The sequence below is a fragment of the Oryzias latipes genome, chromosome 7, assembly GCF_002234675.1.
Source record: "Oryzias latipes chromosome 7, ASM223467v1".
NCBI classification, from domain to species: domain Eukaryota; kingdom Metazoa; phylum Chordata; class Actinopteri; order Beloniformes; family Adrianichthyidae; genus Oryzias; species Oryzias latipes.
Window position 1 is genome coordinate 1878370 of NC_019865.2, and position 22208 is coordinate 1900577.

General features: G+C 41.9%; 1 protein-coding gene across 1 annotated transcript in view; it reads right to left on the bottom strand.

The window, feature by feature from the left end:
* ctnnbl1 (catenin beta like 1) overlaps positions 1-22208 on the bottom strand; it is a 50831-nt gene that overhangs the window by 826 nt on the left and 27797 nt on the right. The window contains exons 12-15 of the mRNA XM_004070238.4: positions 19852-19949; positions 15860-15940; positions 6607-6744; positions 5431-5503 (exon numbers count right to left, since the gene is read on the bottom strand). Of these exons, the coding sequence (XP_004070286.1) occupies positions 5431-5503; positions 6607-6744; positions 15860-15940; positions 19852-19949 (390 nt within the window). The remainder of the gene's footprint in view (positions 1-5430; positions 5504-6606; positions 6745-15859; positions 15941-19851; positions 19950-22208) is intronic.

Genomic DNA, 22208 nt, shown 5'->3' on the forward strand with positions numbered 1-22208 from the left:
CCCTGTCAGTGGCTGTTGTTTGAGGCCATCTTTGTTATTGCCTTCATTTTTGGGGTCATAAATATCGAAGTAACTCAAACTGTTTCCTGTAAGTCATAAAATAGTCATCTCATAAGGACCTTTTACATATTTCATTAAACCCAGCCTAAATAAGAAAACAGTCACGTAAATAACTATATTCCGAACTAAGTGGCGTCTTTTCTCAGGCGTTTTCTCGTGCAGAACGGCCTCCAGCTGCTTAGAACGATGAAGAACAGGCTTCGTTTTCCGATTCACTGAGGAGAGACATGCGATGACCCACCTTGTTGATGAGAAGACACTTTTATTCCAGAGTCATCATTTATTCACGGTCTAGAATAATACAAAACTCAAAGCAGCAGATAATTCTCTGACTAATGAGGCTCAAATTACCTCGGAGGATTAAAAAACAGATTAAAACTCATACAGATGGCAATTAATTCTTCATTTCTGAGCTTTTGTGTCGGAGTGCTCCCCAACCGGGTTTGCTTTGTGTCAGTCGGTGGGAGTCTGACTCCAGGAAGATGAACCCTGGAATCTGCAAGCAGGCACATTTGAGATGCTGACCATAACGGGACCCGATGTGGTGTCTGCGTTTGCCGCTTGATCAAACTTTATCGGCTTCAAATGCTGATCAATCCCATCAAGCTTCCTTTCAGGAAACCTCAGTGGAGCTCCAGAGATGTTATGCAATTTTATTGGGTTTGAACGGTAAAGCAAAGAGACGACGCATCAGAGAAGCGGCGCCGAGCGGCCCGGCGTCACACCGTGAGGAGAAAGGCTTTCATCTGCCCGTCTGTTTGCAACAAAAAGGTTGCAGGTCCTCTCAGACACAAACCCCAGATTTCTGTGCAGGACTTGATTGCATTTTTGTTGTCCTCATTTTGTGCCTCTGCCTCCCACACGAGGCCCTTGAGGGCGCCTGACGCTCGATTTGTGAGTCTAATGTGCAGAAGGAGGAAGCTGCAGCTGCTGCAGCCCCAGCGGAATCCGCTCCGTCTCTCAGCCGGCTTCAGAAGGAGGGATTACACACGGAATCTGGGAGCATCAGGGCAGTAAGATGGAGGTCTGGAAAGACTGCAGAGAGGAGAAATGATGGCAGGGTTTCTGACTACAGGATGTCAAAGAGCAGGAGTTCTGACGTATTATGGGGCGGCTGTGGGGCAGTGTTAGAGCGGTTGACCTCCACTCGTAATATTGCAGGTTCGATTCCTCCCTTGCACGCTCATGTGTCGAAGTGTCCTTGGGTAAGACGCTGGACCCCAGCTTGCCTCTGATGGAAGGTTGGCGCCAATGTTCGGCAGCGGAGCCGCCACCAGTGTGTGACTGTGACTGTAAAACGCTTTGGGCCTCTGAGGAAGTTAGAAAAGCGCTATATAAGTAGTAAACGCCATTTACCATTTACGTGTTCACAGTTTCTTTATGTGGTAGAATAAGAAGAAAATCATAACACTGCAGAAACAGGTCCCCTAGAAACGGCTGAAGCATTCTTAAAATGTAAAAAGTTTTCTTTAAATAATTTTCGACCACGAAAATAAACAACATCCGAACTTTTGCAAAGATGGACGTGCATAATGTGCATGTTCTTGCCGATCACAGCTAGCTCCACAGAGAGAGTGGGTGTGTGGCCTCTTTACAATATGAGGCTATAAGTCAGTGCTCACATTAAAGCAAAAGTGCATGTGAGAATGTCAACAACTGATGCAAATTATCATCAAAAAAAGAGCAAAATCTACAAAAGTAAAAGCTGGAAAAAGAGAAGACTTTTAAAAAGCTTAGAACCAGAGAAATTCCTCTTTGGACAGGTTTATTACCAGGCTAGCTAGTAATCTGAGAATATTTAATGTATTGCTTCCCTACGACTTCCCTACTAATGTAATGAAGTTTGGGGGAATAATTACAATTTTTCATTACATCCATTATACATATTTCTCCGTCGAGGAAAGATTGTGTCATAAACCTGAACAATATAATGTTAATATTGATATGTTAAAAATGTAGATTTACTAATACTGTCATTATTAGTACCATCTTATATGTGCCGTAGCGCATGAAGCTTACTATTTACATGTCTGAATTAAATTGAATAACACTAACAATTAGTTGTTCGTGGGCTGCTGGGGAAAGTATGGTGCACTGGGGTTCTGTCCTCTATTCTTCATCATTAATTGATCATTTGCTTCTCCATGCCTCTGTTTGCTGCAGTGTGATTCATGAACTATCCCTGAGTGATTCCAGATTCCAGCTGGCTCGTCTTTACTCCTGTCTTTGGCTGTGGACCCCCCCCCCCCCCCCTGGCTTGTCTGGCGCCCCCAGCCCCCCCCCCCCCCCCCCCCCCACTCCATCTGGACGAAGCTCGTCTGCTGGACTATTTAAACATGTAATTGTAGAGTTAAATAAGCTAATTCTTCTCTATGACTTCTGGTGCATCGCCTGCCCGTCCTGGGGGAGGATCCCTCCATGTGGACACCACAAGAACAGCCCCAACTGTGCAGTTCAGAGGCAGATGCGTGGAGGCCGGCCTATAAGAGCAGAGATTTACTACAGGTGGGGGTCCAGACGGTGGCCTTGAACGGGGATCTGCATTTGATCCAGGGATGGTGGATAAAAACTGCTCCAAGAACAGGAACCTGTCAGATCTCACAGAGAAAAGCAGCAATGCAGACACAGTTATTCAGAACTCCACAGCCTCTCTGCTGTGATCACGCCACTGTAAACATGTGGACGTCTCTACAAAGGCACACGTGTGTCTACACATAAACATGTGTGTCTACACATGCACGCGTATCTGCAGCGGACAAAAAGGTCAGCGAATCTGAAGGGCCGTCTTTTGACATGCAGATACCCTCTCTTCCCGTCACCACGGCAACACTGCAGAGGACAATAAGGTACTGAGTGTCGCCATCACTCAGGTCAGCGACTGGGACCGATCTGCCACCAATTCAAGGCAAATCCTTTCCAGGAGCAGCCGCGGCTAAAGATGGCGCCGCGCTGCGCGATCACAGCTGCAGCCTGAGAACCATAATCATTTACAGCCCGTCACGCCGCACGGACGCTGCTTCCACGCAGCTTCAGGAGCGACAGGTGGAACAGGTGTTAGCACACACATACAAAGGATCAAGACAAATCAGGTTTTACAAGCAGAAATTCCACATCTGCAACTTTTTAATCGAAAGGAAAACAAAGGTCAGAGCAAAATGTATGAAAAATGTAAATATATATATATTCTTCTCTTTTCTGAAGTGCACACTTAAACACAGACATAAAAATGACTCATGTGTACCTATTTACCTATATGTTTGGTTTTTTGGGGATTTGTTTTTCACTGTGACAGGTGCATTTCTCCTCTGTGAGATCAATAAAGATCAATTATGTTAAAAAAAAAAAAATCTGATATACGTTTAAGGCGGACTAATTCACACATGACAAACACAGAAGGGTTGGAACGGGAGAAACTTCTCAATTCCTTGGAAATTTTGGACCTCTGGCTGTTATAACCTCAGAAACCTCACAACGTAAGACATTAAAAAAACCTCAGACATTATAGACTTATGAGAATTTTGGTTTCCCCAGAGGAGTCGTGTAAAGAAAAGTCTAGTCCCTGACAGAAGACAACAGTAAGGTTTTTCAGGGACCTGGCTGCAGGAAGTGGAAATTACACAACTTACCCTAACCCTGACCCAAAAGGTCCTCTAAAGCAAACAAGCCCAAATCCTAATACTCCCACCATTTTTATGTCCTGTTACTAAAGAAGAAGAAGGTTTTTGCTTGTATATTTAAAAAAATTACATTGATAAATCTGAAAAGGATGCTAGCATGTTTGTGCTGGCTTTCAGTGTTCTCAAATGTTTTGCCTAATTTATTGCTTTAACAATCTCATTCCTGCTGTGTGGTACACATACAGACAGATTTGAATTAGTCCCTCTGCTCATCCTTGAGACAGTTTGTCTGCAAAACACTCATTTTTACACAACAGATTCAGCTTTAAACAAAACTAGGATTTCTTTGCCGGAAAAGTCTCGTCGTGTGAAAAGAAAGCCGTTAATTTTGATTCAGCTTTCCAAACCCACGGTCACTGATGTTTTTTCACCTGTTAATCTTCCTCACCTCCATTAGCAAATACAAAATCCTGTGTCCAAGAAGTTCCCATAACTTGCATAACAAGCATTTTCATAATGAAAACCTCGGGTTCAGAGAAATCCATGATCCTCCTGCACCTTTCCCTGTTTAGGAGATTCAAACCCTATTTAGCACCTAAAACCCTGTGGACACACAAACAAGACAATATTTAACCCTTGTGCTATCTTAGATGACCCCCCCATTGACGTGTTCTCCCTACCATGACAAAGGTGGATAAAGGTGGAAAGATTTCATGTAATCCATGGACACCAGTGAAGATCACAAATCATTGAAGAAAAAAGGTTCAGAGCACTGTCTAGTGGGTCTAGATGACCCAACTCCCAATGTTTAAGTGCCTAAAATAGCACAAGGGTTAATACTGTAAACCCTCCTATCATCCTTGGGGTCAATTTGACCCCGTTCAATGCTTATCATTCAAAAAAATAATAGTTTACTTTTTTGTTTTGGCTTCATATTTCACGACTTTTCCTAATTTGATGGGGACAGCATAAAATTATCATGATGATAATTTTTTTTCACTGTGCTGAACACATATCACATGCGTTGGTCCTTCCTCTGGGGTCAATTTGACCCCAGGCTGTTTCAGCTGCGTAAATGAAAAGCATTCAGATGTGAAGAGAACTCTGCAACAGTAAGCTTCACACAGAGAGAGAGATCTTTGCCGGCACCGCCGTGTGACGGATGACTATCTGAGGCGTTCCATGCCAGCCGGAGCTGGAGGGCGTGTGTTCAGAGCCCCCGCCCTCCAGCTACAACCAACGGTAAAACCAGGAGGATGGATGTCGCACAAGAATGGGAACAACACATCTGCTCTGTCTGAGAAAAACAACGAGAGACGGCGGCACGGGAAATCTTTGGCCGAGTGGAAATGACAACATATGGTGGGACACTGATTACAACACAAACCATAGATTTAGTCTTTTAAAAAACAAAAACAACGTTTTAGATCCTGAGGTGTGCTGTGTTTATTTATATCTATATCATTTCTCCATCTGCATTTTATATCTAGTAGAAACGTCAAACCCTGTCACATGACTGACGTGTTGTGTGGGAAGTGTGTGGGAAGTGTCCCAACAGCCACAGGCTGCTGTGTATTTAAGAGCCGACTCACAAACGAGGTACAAGTCTAAGGTCTCCAGCGTTTCATTTACAAAGGCTCAACCCGCTTTGCTGGTCTTCTGTTATTCTGCTGTACAACAGCCACTTCTGGAAAGCAAATTCCGGCACGGACCTGAATTTGCTTTGAACTGGGTGAAGGAAGAAGTCACGTACCTCTCATGATGTGGCGAACAACTTTGACAGAGCCTCCTCTGAGATTGAGAATCTGATGCACTCTCTGCTGAAGCTGAAAGCCAAGAAAAAACACTCATCAAAACCAGGATTTGGAACAAAACAGGCTCTTTTTGCAAATTTCTCAAGTGTACTTCTATATGTATTGATGGAAAAGTAAAAAATGTAAAGAATAGCAACTCTTTAGTGACAATTTAGTGAAGAAATCTACGGACAATTTCACCAAATCCAGTGTTCTGCACACACATTTAACATTATTTAAGGAGGAGATAATTAAATAAGTAAATTCTTTAGTTTGCCTTGGAAGAGAAGTGCATTTAGAGCCTTTATATTAGTATCAGGATGAGAAATTTGTAGAAAAATTCATCTCCTTTCAGAAGAGGTTTCAGTATTACATTAAATATATCTTAAAGTATTTCAGCACAAGTATGCGTGTGTAAACGGTAGTTGTACTGTGTACATGCTGACATTTTTGACTGTGAAGATGTTTTTGTGCCAACAGGTAACATTTGAGAGTGTGTGTGGACAGGCCCCGCCCCTTTTAGACTAACACCTGCACCTGACAGAAATGATTATAAACTTCCGGCAAAAACGGAAACAAATATAATGTATATAAAAAAAAAAACTTTAGGCTAAGTTACAAATGGGGGGTTTATACAAATATACACCTCGTGTGTCAGAAGATACATAACCCCATGTTGTAAAGTTACAATCTGTCCAACACAAGAGGCCTTCACCTCTTATATGTCTCAGCTGTTGGACAGCACAAGTTCACTTTAATACGCATAAACCCATTTGTTATTTTTCAGTTCATCACAAGTACAATTTACAGTTTTATCTGATGGAATATTTCCAACAAAACCTCATTGCAGTTTAGCAATTAGAAAATAATGATCAATTACTCTTATAAAAGAAGGAAAGCACGACCAAGAGCGAATAAGACAGTTATAACTTTAATATTAGTGCTTAAAAAACAAAGTAAACAGATTGTGATGTATGTGGAACAGCAGCAGAACCAGTCAGATCTGCAGCTCCTATAGAAACATCTGCCTCCTGCCTGCTTCCATGGCTTCCCTGATCAAATGCCTTAATGATAATTGATTGTTCTTAAAACTCGTTACAAACCCAGCCTGTGTGTGTGTGTGTGTGTGTGTGTACCTGTGAAATCCCAGAGTTGCTGATCTCCACCATAATATAGCAGATTAACTGAAGGACAAATAATCCTGCATCCAAACGGCGAAAGTAGAACTCGTCCTCCATGCTGTCGTCCAGGATTTCTCCACGCTGAACCATCTCCTGCACATTCACCATGTGCACGCACACACACAAACACACACACACGGAGATGTCAGCTGCAGGGAATCTGATGCAAAGTTCAATCAATGTGCCGTTAATCAGCCTTTTCAAAAAAATCCTTTTTCTCCAGTGACCTGCCACGCAAAAGGTATCGATTCCGGCGAGAAGCTGAAAAAAGAAAAGACTCCAACACAACACATACGTTTGCTCACTCGCGTACATATTCATCTTAGGAGTCTGGACAGTATGCCAATAACACAACGCTGCCAATAAGCACACAGCGCCGCATTAATCATCATTAGAGATTCAGAGGGGAGTGTGAAGGTGGACGGGGAGAAGCACAAAACGCCGACCACGAAGGCAGTTTGGGCGGGAATCAAACGTGTCACTGCGATTTTTTTCACCTTTTCACCTGCATCTTTGATTCTGCAAACATTTAGATTTACAAAGCAAAGGCATAATATATCTAAATGAATTTATATTATTACAAAAACCAAACGTGCAGATGATGGTCTGACGCGTTTATTCTGTCCCGCAGCCTCCCTGATTGTTTTTGCAATTCTGTCTTACTGCGCCTTGGAGGGAAAGTATTGAAAATATTATGGGATGGCCACAGAGCCCACAGCTTGGCATCCAAATTGTGGCAAAGTGTGAAGTTTTCCCATAATATGGTAAAAGATTTGTTTTGTTTGGGCGATTTACATTTAAAAAATTCACACACATGTCGCCAGGGTAACAATCCCAGCTGAGGTGACCTTTGACCTCAGGAGGAGGCTGCCATCTTGATTTTTTTTAACCAAAAAAGAAAAAAAAACTTTAAGTAGCTTCTACAAATTTAAACTCCTCCCAACAATTCACTTTAGCCGATTGTTCTACAAATTACGTAGACCTGTTCGTTACCCAAAATGGTTGCCATAGAGATAAAACAAACAGAAAAGCTTCCATGGAAAATGTTCTCTTCTTCAAGAATTTGTCTTGAGCAGCTCTGGCCAGGGTTGCAGGGGCAGAGGCGGAATGTGAGGGGCACTTATATCAGCCGCCCCGCTAATGAGGGCGGGTCACAAAGGGGGCGGCGACAGACGGTAGCCCCTGCAGGCCATACAATTCATGTTGTCAGTGTCCACTGGCTGGTTTTATTTTGAAGAGGACAGCTATCACTTTGTAAAACAGTCCCAGAGCTCAGCCTTTTTGTCTGACAAGCGTGGAAAAAAACTTGAAACTCTTCCATTTGAATTCAGTATGTGTTTCCTCTCCCCCCTCTAGAAAAAAAAGAGATAATCTCAGTTTCCAGGACAACAACTGGGCTTATCGTTTTGCAGGGAGGGGAAGTAGCAGCTTTTGGCAAAGCCGCACAGATCTTACAATTCAAATTCACCAAAATGCAGGTTTTACATCTGCATGAAACACAAAGAAGACACTACATACATGTCACCCCCCGAGGAAGACGAAAGACAAAGCAGCCGCTTTTATTTTCTGCAGTTTCTCTTGCTTCTCTAGAGGAGCCGTTTACTTTACATGAAGCTCATGACGGCCTGCAGCCATCTCTGCAACACAGAACCACAGACATTTCTGACATGGCCACAGACAACTCAATTACTCCCCCCGTTTCCATTTCTGGGTTTCTCTGCAGCACAGGATGGCAAATACACAAAAGCCTTTTTTTAAAGAAAATAAAAAAGAAGGATTCCCCCCCCCAGCAGGCATTACTGGTCATGTGAACAAGCAAAGGCCCGTTTTCCAAATGATGCAATCCTGCAAGGAAAATGTTAAAATCTAATGCAATAGTAAGAGACTTTAAAAATGTCCAACATTTATATTTTAAGCATGAAAAACCTATTCCAACTTTTTGTTCGCTTAATTAAAAATGAAAGTTTAAAACAGCTTGACTGACAGATTAGGATCAACAGACTAATTAAAAAGATGAACACAACTAAAATCCCTGAATATTTTCTGTGTAAAAAATAAAACATTTCCCTTCAGTTTTACTGTGATTTTAACTTACGCTTTAGCTTCTATGCATTCATATCATCTTTTAATTGATATTTGGTTTTGTGTGGCATCTTCCTTCATCTGAGATCATTTTCCTCCCTCTGGGAAAATCATCAAAGTGACTTTGAACCAGTAACTAAAAATGTGATCAAGAAAAATGATTTTTACACAGATTAGACAGACTAGAAGGGATTACTCTTAAAACAAAGTCTCTAATATATGAGATAAACACTTCTTTGATATTAATAATTCCATGAAACTATAATTCCGGAAGTCTCTAGACTGTTCAAATAGATAAATATAGAATGTTTAAATTTAATGAGTATTTATATTATCAGATCAAGGTGGATTGATGTGACTCAAAAATTATTGCATCCTGATATTTGTTTTAATATTTTAATATTTTAAGCAGCTGTTGTGGAAACAACACAGTAGTTTTAAACCTAAAAGGCATTTTTGCTTGTAGTCTTATGTAAAAAAATATATATAAACATAGAATTTTACAAAGTTAAATATTAGTATTTATCTTTGTGAAGTGTGATTAGACACTTCTATAGTGTTAGATTGTAACATTAATATGCAGTTTTGTTTTTTAAACCTATAATTCTCCCTTCATATTTATTGTTGAAATTTGGGTTCAGTGTTTGTGAAGAAATGGATGTTTGTTTGTTTTCCAGGTTTGGTCTCTTATTGGACACAACAGAGGAAGGTTAAAAGCTCTTGATGGTTTACCAACAGAAAAGGCTAAATCTACACAAAAACTATTTTGTGTAAAATCTGTAATCTGAGGAAACGGCACCGTTCCAGAACCATCCTTTCCTCTGGGTGAAGGAGATGACCATTTGGGAGCTCATTGACTGAAAAACAGACTTTTTCATCGTTGAGATTCTTCAAGTGGGAACCGAAAATTGAGTTTCTTGAAATTCTGATGTGTTTTTGTGACTTTTCCACAAAACAATGCAAAAGACTGTCAGAGATGGAAAAAATAAAGTTTTTAATTCATAGTTTATGGTTTTAACAACAAGAGATTAAAACCCGATTAGTAAGTGATGTAAAAGACTACTGACAACTGACACAGAGAGACTTCACATCCAGACAGGATTAAACAAAAATATTTTGTAGAGTCTCCAAATATAGCTTAAACATTTTTGCAATCAGAGGAAAGAAGATTGGCCTCAGTCTTCAAAATGCTCCATCTGTAAGTCGTCTTCCATTATTTATACGCATTTTTCCCAGCAAGTGCTGCAATCACTCCGCCCCCTTCTGCTGCTCCACAGCATCCCCTGCTCCCACCAAGGAGGAACAGTAAGAAAAACATTTTCAAACGTGGCATCTCAGACCAGTTGAATGCTGCGCCCTCTGGGGAACCTCCCTGTAATGGAATGAAGCGAAGATGTTCAACATCCAGAGCTCTGAATCTCTGCAGCGGCTGGAAGGTTTGAACAACGACAAGCGCATTAAATATTCATCATTGCGAGGGGCGGAAGAGGACTTTTGGGATATTAAAACGCGAGTCCACACAACGGCAGTGTGGCAGTCCTCATTAGAGCGCCGGGCTTTTGTCCACCAGTGAGTTTTGACGTCGTGGCCGATGTCTTTTTATGTGGCGTTTCAGTCCCCTCTGGCAAAACAGCGGACGCAAGAAGCCGAGACTGAAAAACGTGTTGGAAGGAGGGATTGGACAAGTAAATTACTGCAACCTCAGGGGAGCCTGGCAGCAGGGCTACAGCACAGACGAAGTAATAAGGAGTGATATTCGGTCTCCATCCCCTAACTGTAACTCAGACACACTGTGCTCATGTGAGAGGGCTCATGTGTGTGATTCATGAAGCATCGCCTGAACCTTGTGACTGCTCTTATGTAAAATATTTGCTCAAGCACAGATTTATGGATCTGTGTGAGCCTTCTCCCACCCTTCCCTTCTTCTGCATGTTTGAGAATATCAGCCTCTGTGAGCTTCTCACTTCTGTTCTTTCTTTTCCAACGATTGCAACGTTGAAAAAGTCTTAAACAGCAATTTGTGAAAATCCACCGTCTGTGACGAGTGAGCGTGTCCTAGCGTTGGGAAAAAGACACTCCCAATCAAAAGAAAGGATGCAGCCATCTCTTCTGCTGCTATCGACTGTAAATGAGAACTTGAGTGAGTGTGACGTCACCCAAAGAAAATGGTTCGACTTCCGGCTCCAACCAGATAAAGTCCATTTAGTCTTTTTTTCACGGAACAGAAAACCCCGAAAAATAGGAAACATAAAAAATATTTGCACAGGGGGAAAAAAAACAACAGTCAAATTTGAAATGACTTCCAGTTTTGTGGAGTACATGGATATTTATGATGATGTGTACGTTACTTGAACACGCGTTCAAGTATCCGCACTTAGCGCGTTCTTGTAGCCGCGTCAAATGCCTGGTCTGTAGCTTTAGATTCAAACAAAATCTACCATTATGATGTGGTGAAATGTAAGCGATTTATTTATTTGTAAGAGGTAGGTGTGTCCAGCGTAAACTTCAGAGGCACCGCTGATAGACAACACATTTTAAAAAATACCATTCAGGCCGACATTTAGGCGCTTTCCTGCAACCAAAAGATGCAATCCTCTTTACCAAGTCTGATCAAAGACCAGAGAGGGACGGCATAGATCCATATATGGTGATATGGTAGAGTCAGAAAGAACATTTGGAAGAAAATCTTGCTGATTTCTTGTTTAGATAAAAGGAAGACCAGCTTTGTGCTTCAGGGAACACATTAGTTGGAGTTAGCTTTTAAAGTGGGGCAAGGCAAAACAGCAGTATTTCTGGAGGGCTTGGAGGAACTTACTACAAAGAATAAGATATTCGATCTGCAGGGATTCAAACGCCGCCTTTTACTTCACATTACAAATGATTTTTCAGCACTGGGCAGCGGCTCATTTACATGTGATGACGGTAAAACCCCAATGAGTCCATGGAAACGGCAAGACAAGCTAAGGGACAGGCAGACTTTTTACCCCAATTCTTAATAACTGTAGCACGGATTCAGCTGAAATAAAGTGAACACAAAACAAATAAGGATTCCTGAAAGATTGATGTGGCAAACTCTTCTAAAGCTAAGAAAGAATATGTTTGGTAGCTTTTAAAAATATAAACCTAAAAAAAAAAAAAAATCAAAATTAAGAAAAGAAAATCAGCTTTTTTCATATTATTTCTTTGAAGCACTGTTAGAAAGCTAAACTAAGCCATTCCTGTTGTAGTTTTTCTACTACAGGTAGGCGGAAAAAATACACTTTTGGTGACACAAACACACAGTTAACCTTGTTTTCAGCTCCTGGTAGAGGAGCAGTGAGGTTTTCCTTTAGTGTTGAGGTTTAACTTAAGTTCAGTCATCATAAAGAGCTTAAAGCAAAGAACTAGAAAAAGAAAAGGTGATGGAAGCGCAAAAGAGGAGAAAAACAGATGTAAAAAGAATTTATATAGATACTAAAGACAGGAAGCAGATGGATGAAGCAGCACAAACTCTGGATGGATGGAAAAGAGAAAGGACAGCAGTAAAAAAAATTGTATTTTGGGTGGATCAAAAGCACAGAAGAAGCGTGAAAAATGAGAGAAAAATAAGACGCTTAAGAAAAGAGAGTAGAGGAATATTACCAGGGTTAGAAGACAGGAGAAAGTGATAAAAAAATGTGCAGAAGAAAAGGAAGAAAGCAACACGAGTCTGAGAATAAACCGAGATGGAGAAGAAAACTTTAAAGTAGGCAGGAGGAGGATGGAAAGAGAAGACGTAGAGAGAAGACAAACAGAGGTGGAAAGAAAATAAGCAGCTTATTAAAGGCATCAGGACAGACACAAGTAAGAAAAAGCAGCAGCGGCTCGTCTTTGCTATCCTCCCTAAGAATCAGAGGATAATGGAGGCAGAGGAAAACCTTTTGCTTACTACCCTTTCAAAACACGCTTAACCAGAAGAGATAAAACACTGCGGCAGGCAGCAGCTGATTCAGCCGAGGCGCTGGACGGAGCTGCTTCTTTATCAGCTTAATGAAAGGTGACATTTGGCGTGGGCTTTGATTTTTCGCAGACTTTATATACCAAGCGTGTGTTTCTGCATTCTGCCGCCATCAGCACAGCCTTTGGCTAAGACTGGTGGACGCCACAGGTCATTTCTGCAGAGCGCAGACAGCAGGAAGGCTTCTGCATTTAACCAGAGGCAAAAAAAAAATACCACGAGAAAAACGCTGAGTCAGGATGAGAAACGACATGTTAACAAAGGCTCTTTTTGGACTGTTCGAAACAGACGCAAACTAAACATTTACAGGGGTTACAAATATATCGCTACTTTTCAATGGAATGTATTTTCATTATTTTTTATTGCCAAATAATAAAAAAAATTGAAAACTTTTTAAACCAAAACATCCCAAATTTCCTTATAGATGAGTTTAAACCACAAGTGATTGATTGATTTTAAATCTATGCTTACTTTTAAAATTCAATCTTAATAATCAACTCTTTGAATTGAGTAGTTTCTAATGTTTTCCACTGTGTGTGGAAAACCTCCAACAAGCTCACTCCTGATTGATGAGAGAATTGATTAAGACTAATTCGGACCAATCACTTCCTACTGATGTCGTCTAGTTCCAACATGGCGGCATCCGTATCAGGCAAAAATGGCAACTGAATTGACTTCATTTGGTTCAAGTCAACCCTTTTCTATGGGGGACGCCACACTCGGTCCCTCTGTCCAGGTCCCTGATACAGTCAATGGGAGGGTGACCCAGTCCTGTTCAGATCAGCTCTTGAAATTTATGTCAGGGCTTCAAGCTACGTACACACCAGGCATGTGTGGTGCATTCAAGAATGTACTTAACGTGGGTTTTTGAAAACACTTTTGGCATTTAGTGTTTCCACTGGACTGTTGGTACCTGATACTAGCACAAGTACCTACAGCTGGAGGAGGCTTGGGGCAAAATGTTGAACCGGTGTGAATCTGGTGAATTTTACTCCAGACTTTATTTTCATGGCTCTTTTCCGATGTATGAAAGAGTTGGTGTTTTAGAATTCTGGCCGGTCTCAAACCACAGTTATTAATTTCTCCTCCATGATCAATATTTGATCATGGGTTGGCACTTTTGGGTTTTGAAAGGATGCTACCCCTACGTCACTACCAAAGCCAAGTCTCTGATTGGTCAAAGTTAAACTTGTTTAAATTTGAGCACATGTTCAGTTTTCCTTAAACACTTACATAGCAATGTGTGAATGTGCCAGTTTTGAACGCAGAAGCCCGAAACGTGAATATATGTGCGTTTACAATACGTACATTTAGTACTTTAATTACTATTGCTGATGTAAGTACTACACCTACTGGTACTACTCCATTAACTATTGTAATACCGACTGTTAAGACAACCAATGCTACTGTCCATTACTGCTGCTATAACAACTACTATTACTACTAATAAAACTAGTACGACTAGTACTACTACTACAACTACTACTGGTAAAACAATGATTACATTTACTACTTCTACAATCAGTAGTTCTTTTACTATAACACTATTGCTTTTACTACCTCTACAGCTACTACTACTGCTACAACAGCTACTAAGGCAGTAATAATTCCTACAACAACTACTACTGCTATAACAACCAATACATTGACAACTATTACTACAAATGCTAAAGCATTTACTGATGCTACAATTAGTAGCTCTACTACCACAACAGCTATCACTACTGCTTTTACGTAGAGGACGCAAACAGACTTAAAAATGTGAGCAGCGATGCGTGAATGTAAGAGTTTGAACGCGGAGACCCGGCACTCGCATAAATGCGTGTTTACATAGTTTTTTCATTGAAAGCAGTCGCTTAACCACGTGTTTCCGAGCTCGGTTACAGTTAAATAAAAGAACACGGTCGTGTCATTTTTCATCTTTGCTCAATTAATTCTTTTTAGACAACATTTAGGCCCAGTGTCCCCTACGTAGGACTTTTACCTTCTATAAAATTGATATCTAAATTCCTCAGATTGCCCTGACAGTTCATGAGATCTTGTGATAACTTATTAGGACTTTCCCCAAAAGCCCCTTTTTTCCAGTGAGTATGGAGAAGCACTTTGCTGTGTTGCTGTGCCTCAAATAGGTGTTTTACCACCTCTGGTCTCAGGTGTGTCTGGCTCCCAGAACGACTCTGGAAAAAAGGGGGAAGCCAACAATCTGCCTACACAGATAGCTGCACAGGCGGACGAGGCTTCTTATCACCAGGTTATCGTTGAGCCACACTTTCATCCATCCCACAGGAAAAGCCCAGAGAGCGACACAGCGAAGCGGCAAAAGAGAGGAAAAAAAGGGAGAAAAAGAGACGGAGGGGGAGAGAATGTCAAATTGTCTGGCCTTTTCTTCAAAATCCCACCCCGCTGTCTGCCTGAGAAATTAATCTTCTGTCATCTTTAGATAGCAATCTCACACTTATCTGTCTCCACCCACATGTCTCCCCCACCTCGTCATCCCCTTTTCACTCAGGCTTTTCTATTTTTTTCCTATTACTTTAACAAGGCGTGCTGTTCAGGACTTACAAAGTCTCTCTGTCTTATTTCCTTCTCTGTCTACCGCTTCCTAATACAGTTTCTGTCTCCTCTTCCTCTCCAGTCACTCATCTGTCTCCCTCCATCTCCAGCAGACGCCTCACACCTAGCTATCAAACTTTCAGCTCCTGCGTAAACTGTCACATTGTTATCTCCAGGATGGTATTTAGGGTGTCCTGCCCCCGTGGCTCTGGATGTGACTTTGAACAGAGCTGGGACTCTTCTCCACGGAGAAGAAATGACATTCTCCCAGCGCCTCCTTTAGAACCAGGACTGTCAGTGACATGAGCGGCATGTTAACAGGACGTTCACTGGAAGGACAAACCGCTCTCGTTTCCTCGAAACAGTTTTGAAAAAAGCTCTAAAATCTGTGTTATTTTCACACAAATGAATGACACCGTTTATCACACAACCAAGTGAATGCTCAGCTTATATAGTGTTTCATTTCGAATATGGACCTAAAACTGTATTTCTGTTCATCAGCCAATCCAACAAACTAAAGCTTGAATATAAAAGATTTTGAGGTATGAAGTGGTGAAAGGACAGCAAAAAAAACGTAAAGAAAGAGGGGTGGCTCACATGTTTCTCCCCTTCGATTCTCTTGTCAGCCTGTTGAACAGCCTCCAGATACTTAAAATGCAGCTCCATCAGTCGATCAACCTGGACAGAGGAAGAAACGAGAACACGGGGGAACAGAGATAAGGTGAGAAAACCATGTGAGCAACTTCAGGAACACAGAGGGAAAAGACAGAATACCAATCACAGTCCAAACATTGAGACACAAGCAGATGAAAATCAAGCTTCTGGCAAAGCGGATTCCAGATTCGTCCTGACGTGGTGTGCACCAATGACCCGGCCTTTCAGTTGAAGGAAAGTCTTCATCTAATGTGTTTGAAGAACCTCAAACCCCATTTTACCTCTGGTGTTCACTTACTACCCAACAAAGGAGCAGCGAGTTTCTGCCTGCATCCTTGTGTCTGTTACTGTAAATTATGTTGGGTGTCAGACAGGAGGTAGTAAGTAGTAAATGTACTTTTGATGATCTCCTCCTTACCAGCTGTTCTATAGGTATTTTAGAAGTTTGATGTTAATTTAACACAATGCTGAGAATGAACACATGATGACAATGACAACGTCCACAAATAACGAGCATTACACTATTGTAACTAGTACTACAATAATTACTACTAGTACCAGTACCAGTACTAGACAATGCTACCACAGATGTTACAATTACTGCTGCCAGAACAATCACATTTACTACTGCTACAATTAGGATTTCTACTAGTACAACGAAAATTACTACAGCTGTAACAAATAATACTGCAATGACACCTACTAATGCTACTACAATTACTACTGCTAAAACAACTATTACATTTTTTATTGCTAAAATTAATACTCCTATTAGTACAACTACTATTGCTTTCATCACAACTACTACAGCTATAACAACTACTATTACTACTGCTATTAAATTATTACTCGAAAAATACTATAAGAGGTTTACGTAGCACTTTAACTACTATTGCTAATACAACTATTACAATTACTAGTAGTACTGCTTTACGGCAATACTAACAGTTAAGACCATTAGTGCTGCTATAACAATTGCTATCACTACTATTACAAGTACATCTAGTACTACTACTATTACTACTACTACTACAATTACTACTGGTAAAACAATGATTACATTTACTACTGCTATAATTAGTACTTCTATTACTATAACACTATTGCTTTTACAAATACTACTAAAGCTAGTACTACTGCTTTAAGTACTGTAATACTAACTGTTAAGACTATCACTGCGGCTTTGGGTGTGACTGTTACTCCTGCTATAAAAGTTGCTATTACTGTACTACTAATACAATTAGCACGACTATTACTGCTACTACAACTACTACTGGTACATTTACTACTGGTATAAAACCTTTTTTACTATAACAGTAATTCTTTTACTTTTACAGTTATTACCATTGCTAATCACGAACTACAAGCCCAGAGCCCAACATGCTGCTGACGACCTACAACTGGCTGAGAGGCTTAACACCTTTTATGCCAGGTTTGAGGTCCCACACCCCTCCTCCTCCCCCCTCACTGAACAGGTTTCCTCAACAACTCTGGTGCCACTTTCCTCCCCCACCACTATCACTGAGGACAGTATGACCCCCCCAGACCACCTCTCCCCCACCACTGTCCTCTCAGTGACAGAAGAGGAGGTGCTTAAGCTTTTCCGGAAGCAAAACCCACGGAAGGCTCCGGGTCCGGACGGCATCTCGCCTGCCACCCTGAAACACTGCGCAGGCGAACTGGCAGCGGTCTTCACAGACATTTTCAACACCTCCCTGGAGTCCTGCCACGTCCCGGCCTGCTTCAAACTGTCCACCATCGTCCCTGTCCCCAAGAAGCCCCGCATAACTGGCCTCAATGACTACAGGCCTGTGGCACTTACGTCTGTAGTCATGAAGTCATTCGAGCGTCTGGTCCTCCCCCACCTCAAATCCTTCACCTCCCCCCTCCTGGACCCTCTGCAGTTCGCCTACAGAGCCAATAGGTCTGTAGACGACGCTATCAACCTGGCCCTCCACTTCATCCTGCAGCACCTGGACTCCCCGGGAACCTATGCTAGGATCCTGTTCGTGGACTTCAGCTCTGCGTTCAATACCATCCTCCCCTCTCTGCTCCAGGAAAAGCTCCTCCAGCTCAACGTGCCTGACTCCACCTGTAGGTGGATTAGTGACTTCCTTATGGACCGGAGGCAGTGTGTGCGGCTGGGGAAGAATGTCTCCACCACCCAATGCATCAGCACAGGAACTCCACAGGGCTGTGTACTTTCCCCTCTGCTCTTCTCTTTGTACACTAACTGCTGCACCTCCAGCCATGACTCTGTCAAACTGATCAAGTTTGCAGATGACACCACCCTCATCGGACTCATCTCTAATGATGATGAGTCTGCCTATAGGAGGGAGGTGGACCGGCTGGGTTCGTGGTGCAGCATCAACAACCTGGAGCTGAACACTCAGAAGACAGTGGAGATGATAGTGGACTTCAGGAAAGTCACAGCCCCCTCATCCCCTCTCATCCTGACAGACTCTACCATCACCATTGTGGACTCTGTCTGTTTCCTCGGCACCACTATCACGCAGGACCTCAAGTGGGAGCCGTCCATCTGCTCTCTCCTCAAAAAGGCCCAGCAGAGGATGTACTTCCTGCGGCAGTTGAAGAAAGCCCGGCTGCCGGCCCAGATGATGGTGCAGTTCTACACGGCCATCATTGAGTCCATCCTCACCTCCTCCATCACCGTGTGGTACACTAGTGCCACAACCAGGGACATTAACAGGCTACAGCGTATTGTGCGCTCAGCAGAGAAGGTGATCGGCTGCAGCCTCCCATCTGTCCAGGAACTATATGTCTCCAGAACCCGGGGACGTGCAGGCCGGATAGCTGACGACCCTTCCCACCCTGGACATTCCCTACTGAAACTACTCCCTTCAGGCAGGAGGCTAAGGTCCATCAGGACCAGAACCTCCAGACACAAGAACAGTTTCTTTCCCTCTGCAGTCAGACTCTTAAATGCCCTGTAACCCCCCCCTAAATTTCACGTCAATGTCCAACCAGTCACCAGCCCACTACCTGCACCTTGAACATTCTCAGTTTGCACTGTTTTGACACTCCTTGCACTACTGACTCTATTTATATTTTTTGTTCTGTCCATTGTGTAAAAATGTTGTTGCTTACTGTTCTTCTGTTTTATGTTGCACATTTGCACCGAAACAAATTCCTACTCTATGTAGCTACACAGAATATGGCAATAAAAACCTCTTGAATCTTGAATCTATCACAACTACTTATGCAGTAATAACAACTACAACTGCTACTACCGTTATAGCAACAACTGCAATGACAACTATTACTACAAATGCTAATACATTTCCTACAATTTACTACTTCAACAACTATCACTACTGCTTTTACAAATACAACTGCTACTGCTGCTACTACGACTGCTGTTACAACTTTTACTGCTATAACTACTAATATTACTACAAATACTTCAACTAGAAGTACAATAACTAAAACAACAACAGGTGACATAAAACCGATCAAAAGCTGACACTTCATGGAATAACAACAGCTGAACGCAGAAGGCAGCGAAGCTCAAGTGTTTCTTTATCGTAGGAAGCAGCATCTGAACAAACCCAATGGCGTCTGGTAAAACAGACCATGAACAGACCGAGAGCAAACATTTGCACATAACGCTAACGTAGCTAAAACCAAACAAAGCATGCGAGCTACATTCACTTGAACCAACTGTCAGGCAAAGGGATGGTTTGGCATCGTTCCTCTGCAATTACAGATTGATTCAAAGAAAACAAACATTACAATTTCAGAGAAAAACAAACGTTATAGAATACCTAGCCAAAGCACCTAATGTTGGAAAAAAACTGTTACCGGTAATTCAAAAAATTATTTGCTCAAACTATGAAATAAATATTGCATGTTATAGAATCTTGGTTCCTGCCTTTTCCTGAGAACGTAGAAGACAAAACCATAAAGAGACCAACCTTCTCGCAGTCGTTCTCTGTGAACTTGTTGAGGAGTCTGGTTCTTTGCTGTGATTTCAGATTTCTCAGCATGGAAGCGATGATTGAGCACACGTGTTCTGAAAAACAGTTTCACATTTGACGGTTAATTAAGAGCACACATGCATTTCACTCAAGTCCAGGTATTTCTAATCTTAAAATGACATCTGGATCTCTTGCAGACAAATAAAAAACCTTTGACTTTCAGAAGTAAATGAGTTTGGTAAGACGGTCTTAAATCTGCAGGTGCATAATTCTCAAATGTGGAGACGAAACCCACAGTGATCTCATTTTCAGGAGACCTCATCTCTGAGAACCTGCGGCTTAACACCCACAGCCACGGGCCCTAGAACCAGCAAAACGAGAAGCTTTTAATAATCTTTAATTAGAGCAGACGGCCAGCTCAGCATGGCTGTGCTTACAGAGAGAGCACGCTAAGAACAAGAGGGGAAAATGTTGATGAAATTTAAAAATCAATTTTCTTTCAGGAAGGCTGGAACAAGTGTACCACTTTGGCTGAGGCCAAATAACATTTCAAGCAGTGATAAAAATTGGCCTGCAGCAGCTGTGAGGCCGTTTAGCCAGGCATAGGTCTAAACACATGCTCACTGACTAGCTGAACACAAACTCGTTAGCTTCAATGAGAGCCGCTGTGAACCGCATTCAAACCATTCCAGCGCTGGAAACACAAGGTTTAAAGCATTTAAAATGTGTGAAAATGCATCAAAACTAACAATAAACAGAATATGACACAATGTCTCTGCATGCAAGGGGAGGAAAAAAAGACCAAAAGAAGAAGAAAGTAATTGGACTTTATCAACAACAGGTCAATATTCTCTCTCAACGAGGCTTTGCAGTTGCTAAGCAACAAGAGTGCAGGAATCAATCCTGTTCCTGCTTTTTAAAAGGGGTCTTGTTTGCTGTCAGCTCCCTTTGTGCAATCCCCTATGACCTGCAGCGTCTTAATGCACAAGACTTTGAAGCTGAGAAAACTAAACGCCATAACACCTGCCGATGTCCAAACTTCCAAATAACCGTCAAGAGCAGCGATGAAAGAAGACGACGCTTTTCCACAAAAATACAGGAAAATATCGAACCAGAAAATAAAACTGTGCTTTCAGTGCAGCTACTCTGGAATGTATGTGGTGTTTACAATTTCTCTAAGAGTCACTAAAATCCTTGAAAAGGGACACAATTTGAACTCTCCCAAAAGTGAAAGGTAACTAGCTTGAAAGGGAAAACACAAAATGACATATTTTGGTTAAAAAAAAAGTTTAAATAAAAAATGAATTGCTTTTCTAAATAGCGTTTTTCCCCGCTTGGCTCTTGGTACTTTGTACATACAAGGCATTTCATTTTGTTTGAGATTGCGGGCGGCGAAGAGGAATACCGCTGCTTTCTAGGAGCTTTAATTTGTCATATTGACCTTCAGCCAATCAACGGGTTTCAACAGTAGCTCCACCCTAACCGGTCCATTCCATTTTTCAATAGACCTACAACCAACGGGGGCTTAAAACTACAAGACCATACTGGACCGGACCGCTCAGTGGAAATGAGGGATTCGGAGAGTGCAGGTTTGTTCTTCTAGCTCCCTTGAGGTTTGTATCAAGGGACGTCATGAAAATGGAATGTCCTATTGTCGTTCATGTGGTAAGTTTATCATGAAGTGTTGTGAGGATAATGGAAGTAGTACACACTTACAATGCACAGTGATGCTGCCTTATGTCCTTACGCTACACTCTGGTCATTCGTGAATGCGAGTACTGGCTCCTTATTTGACTGCGTGCAGATTCTGCACACACAAGGTGTGCACGTGATATGCAAGTGCCCGCAGGATGTTCACACAAACTACACTGATTGTCTAATTTCCTCATTTATAAGATGCTGCATTCAAGGAGAGTGCACGGATCACGTCAACAGCACTAACGGGCTCCTTGTACAGTCCACAGGAATTGGTGGGGTTGAAAAATAAAAACCTTTACGCCACACCTGCACCTCACCTACTTCCCCCTCATGTGTTGAATAAGCAACTGCAACAAAATGTAATAGTCAAAAACCTTGATATTTCAAGCGTTCCCCGTACAGATTTGCCCATTTTTCACCTGCAGTCAGCCTGTATTCACCTGTAAGGGCCGTTGGGAGAAAGACTTTACATTCCTACATAAAATCACGTTTCTTGCTGATACAAAATACTCCCTGTTTGTGAAACCAGAATCACATCATTCCTTTCAGTTTTCAAACTTAAGATAGTTTAAAGAAAGTTCCACCAAGTAACTTCAGTTTTCAAAGAAAACCAAAGAAGTGGCATCCCAGTAAATACTACTACCCATCAGTTCTGG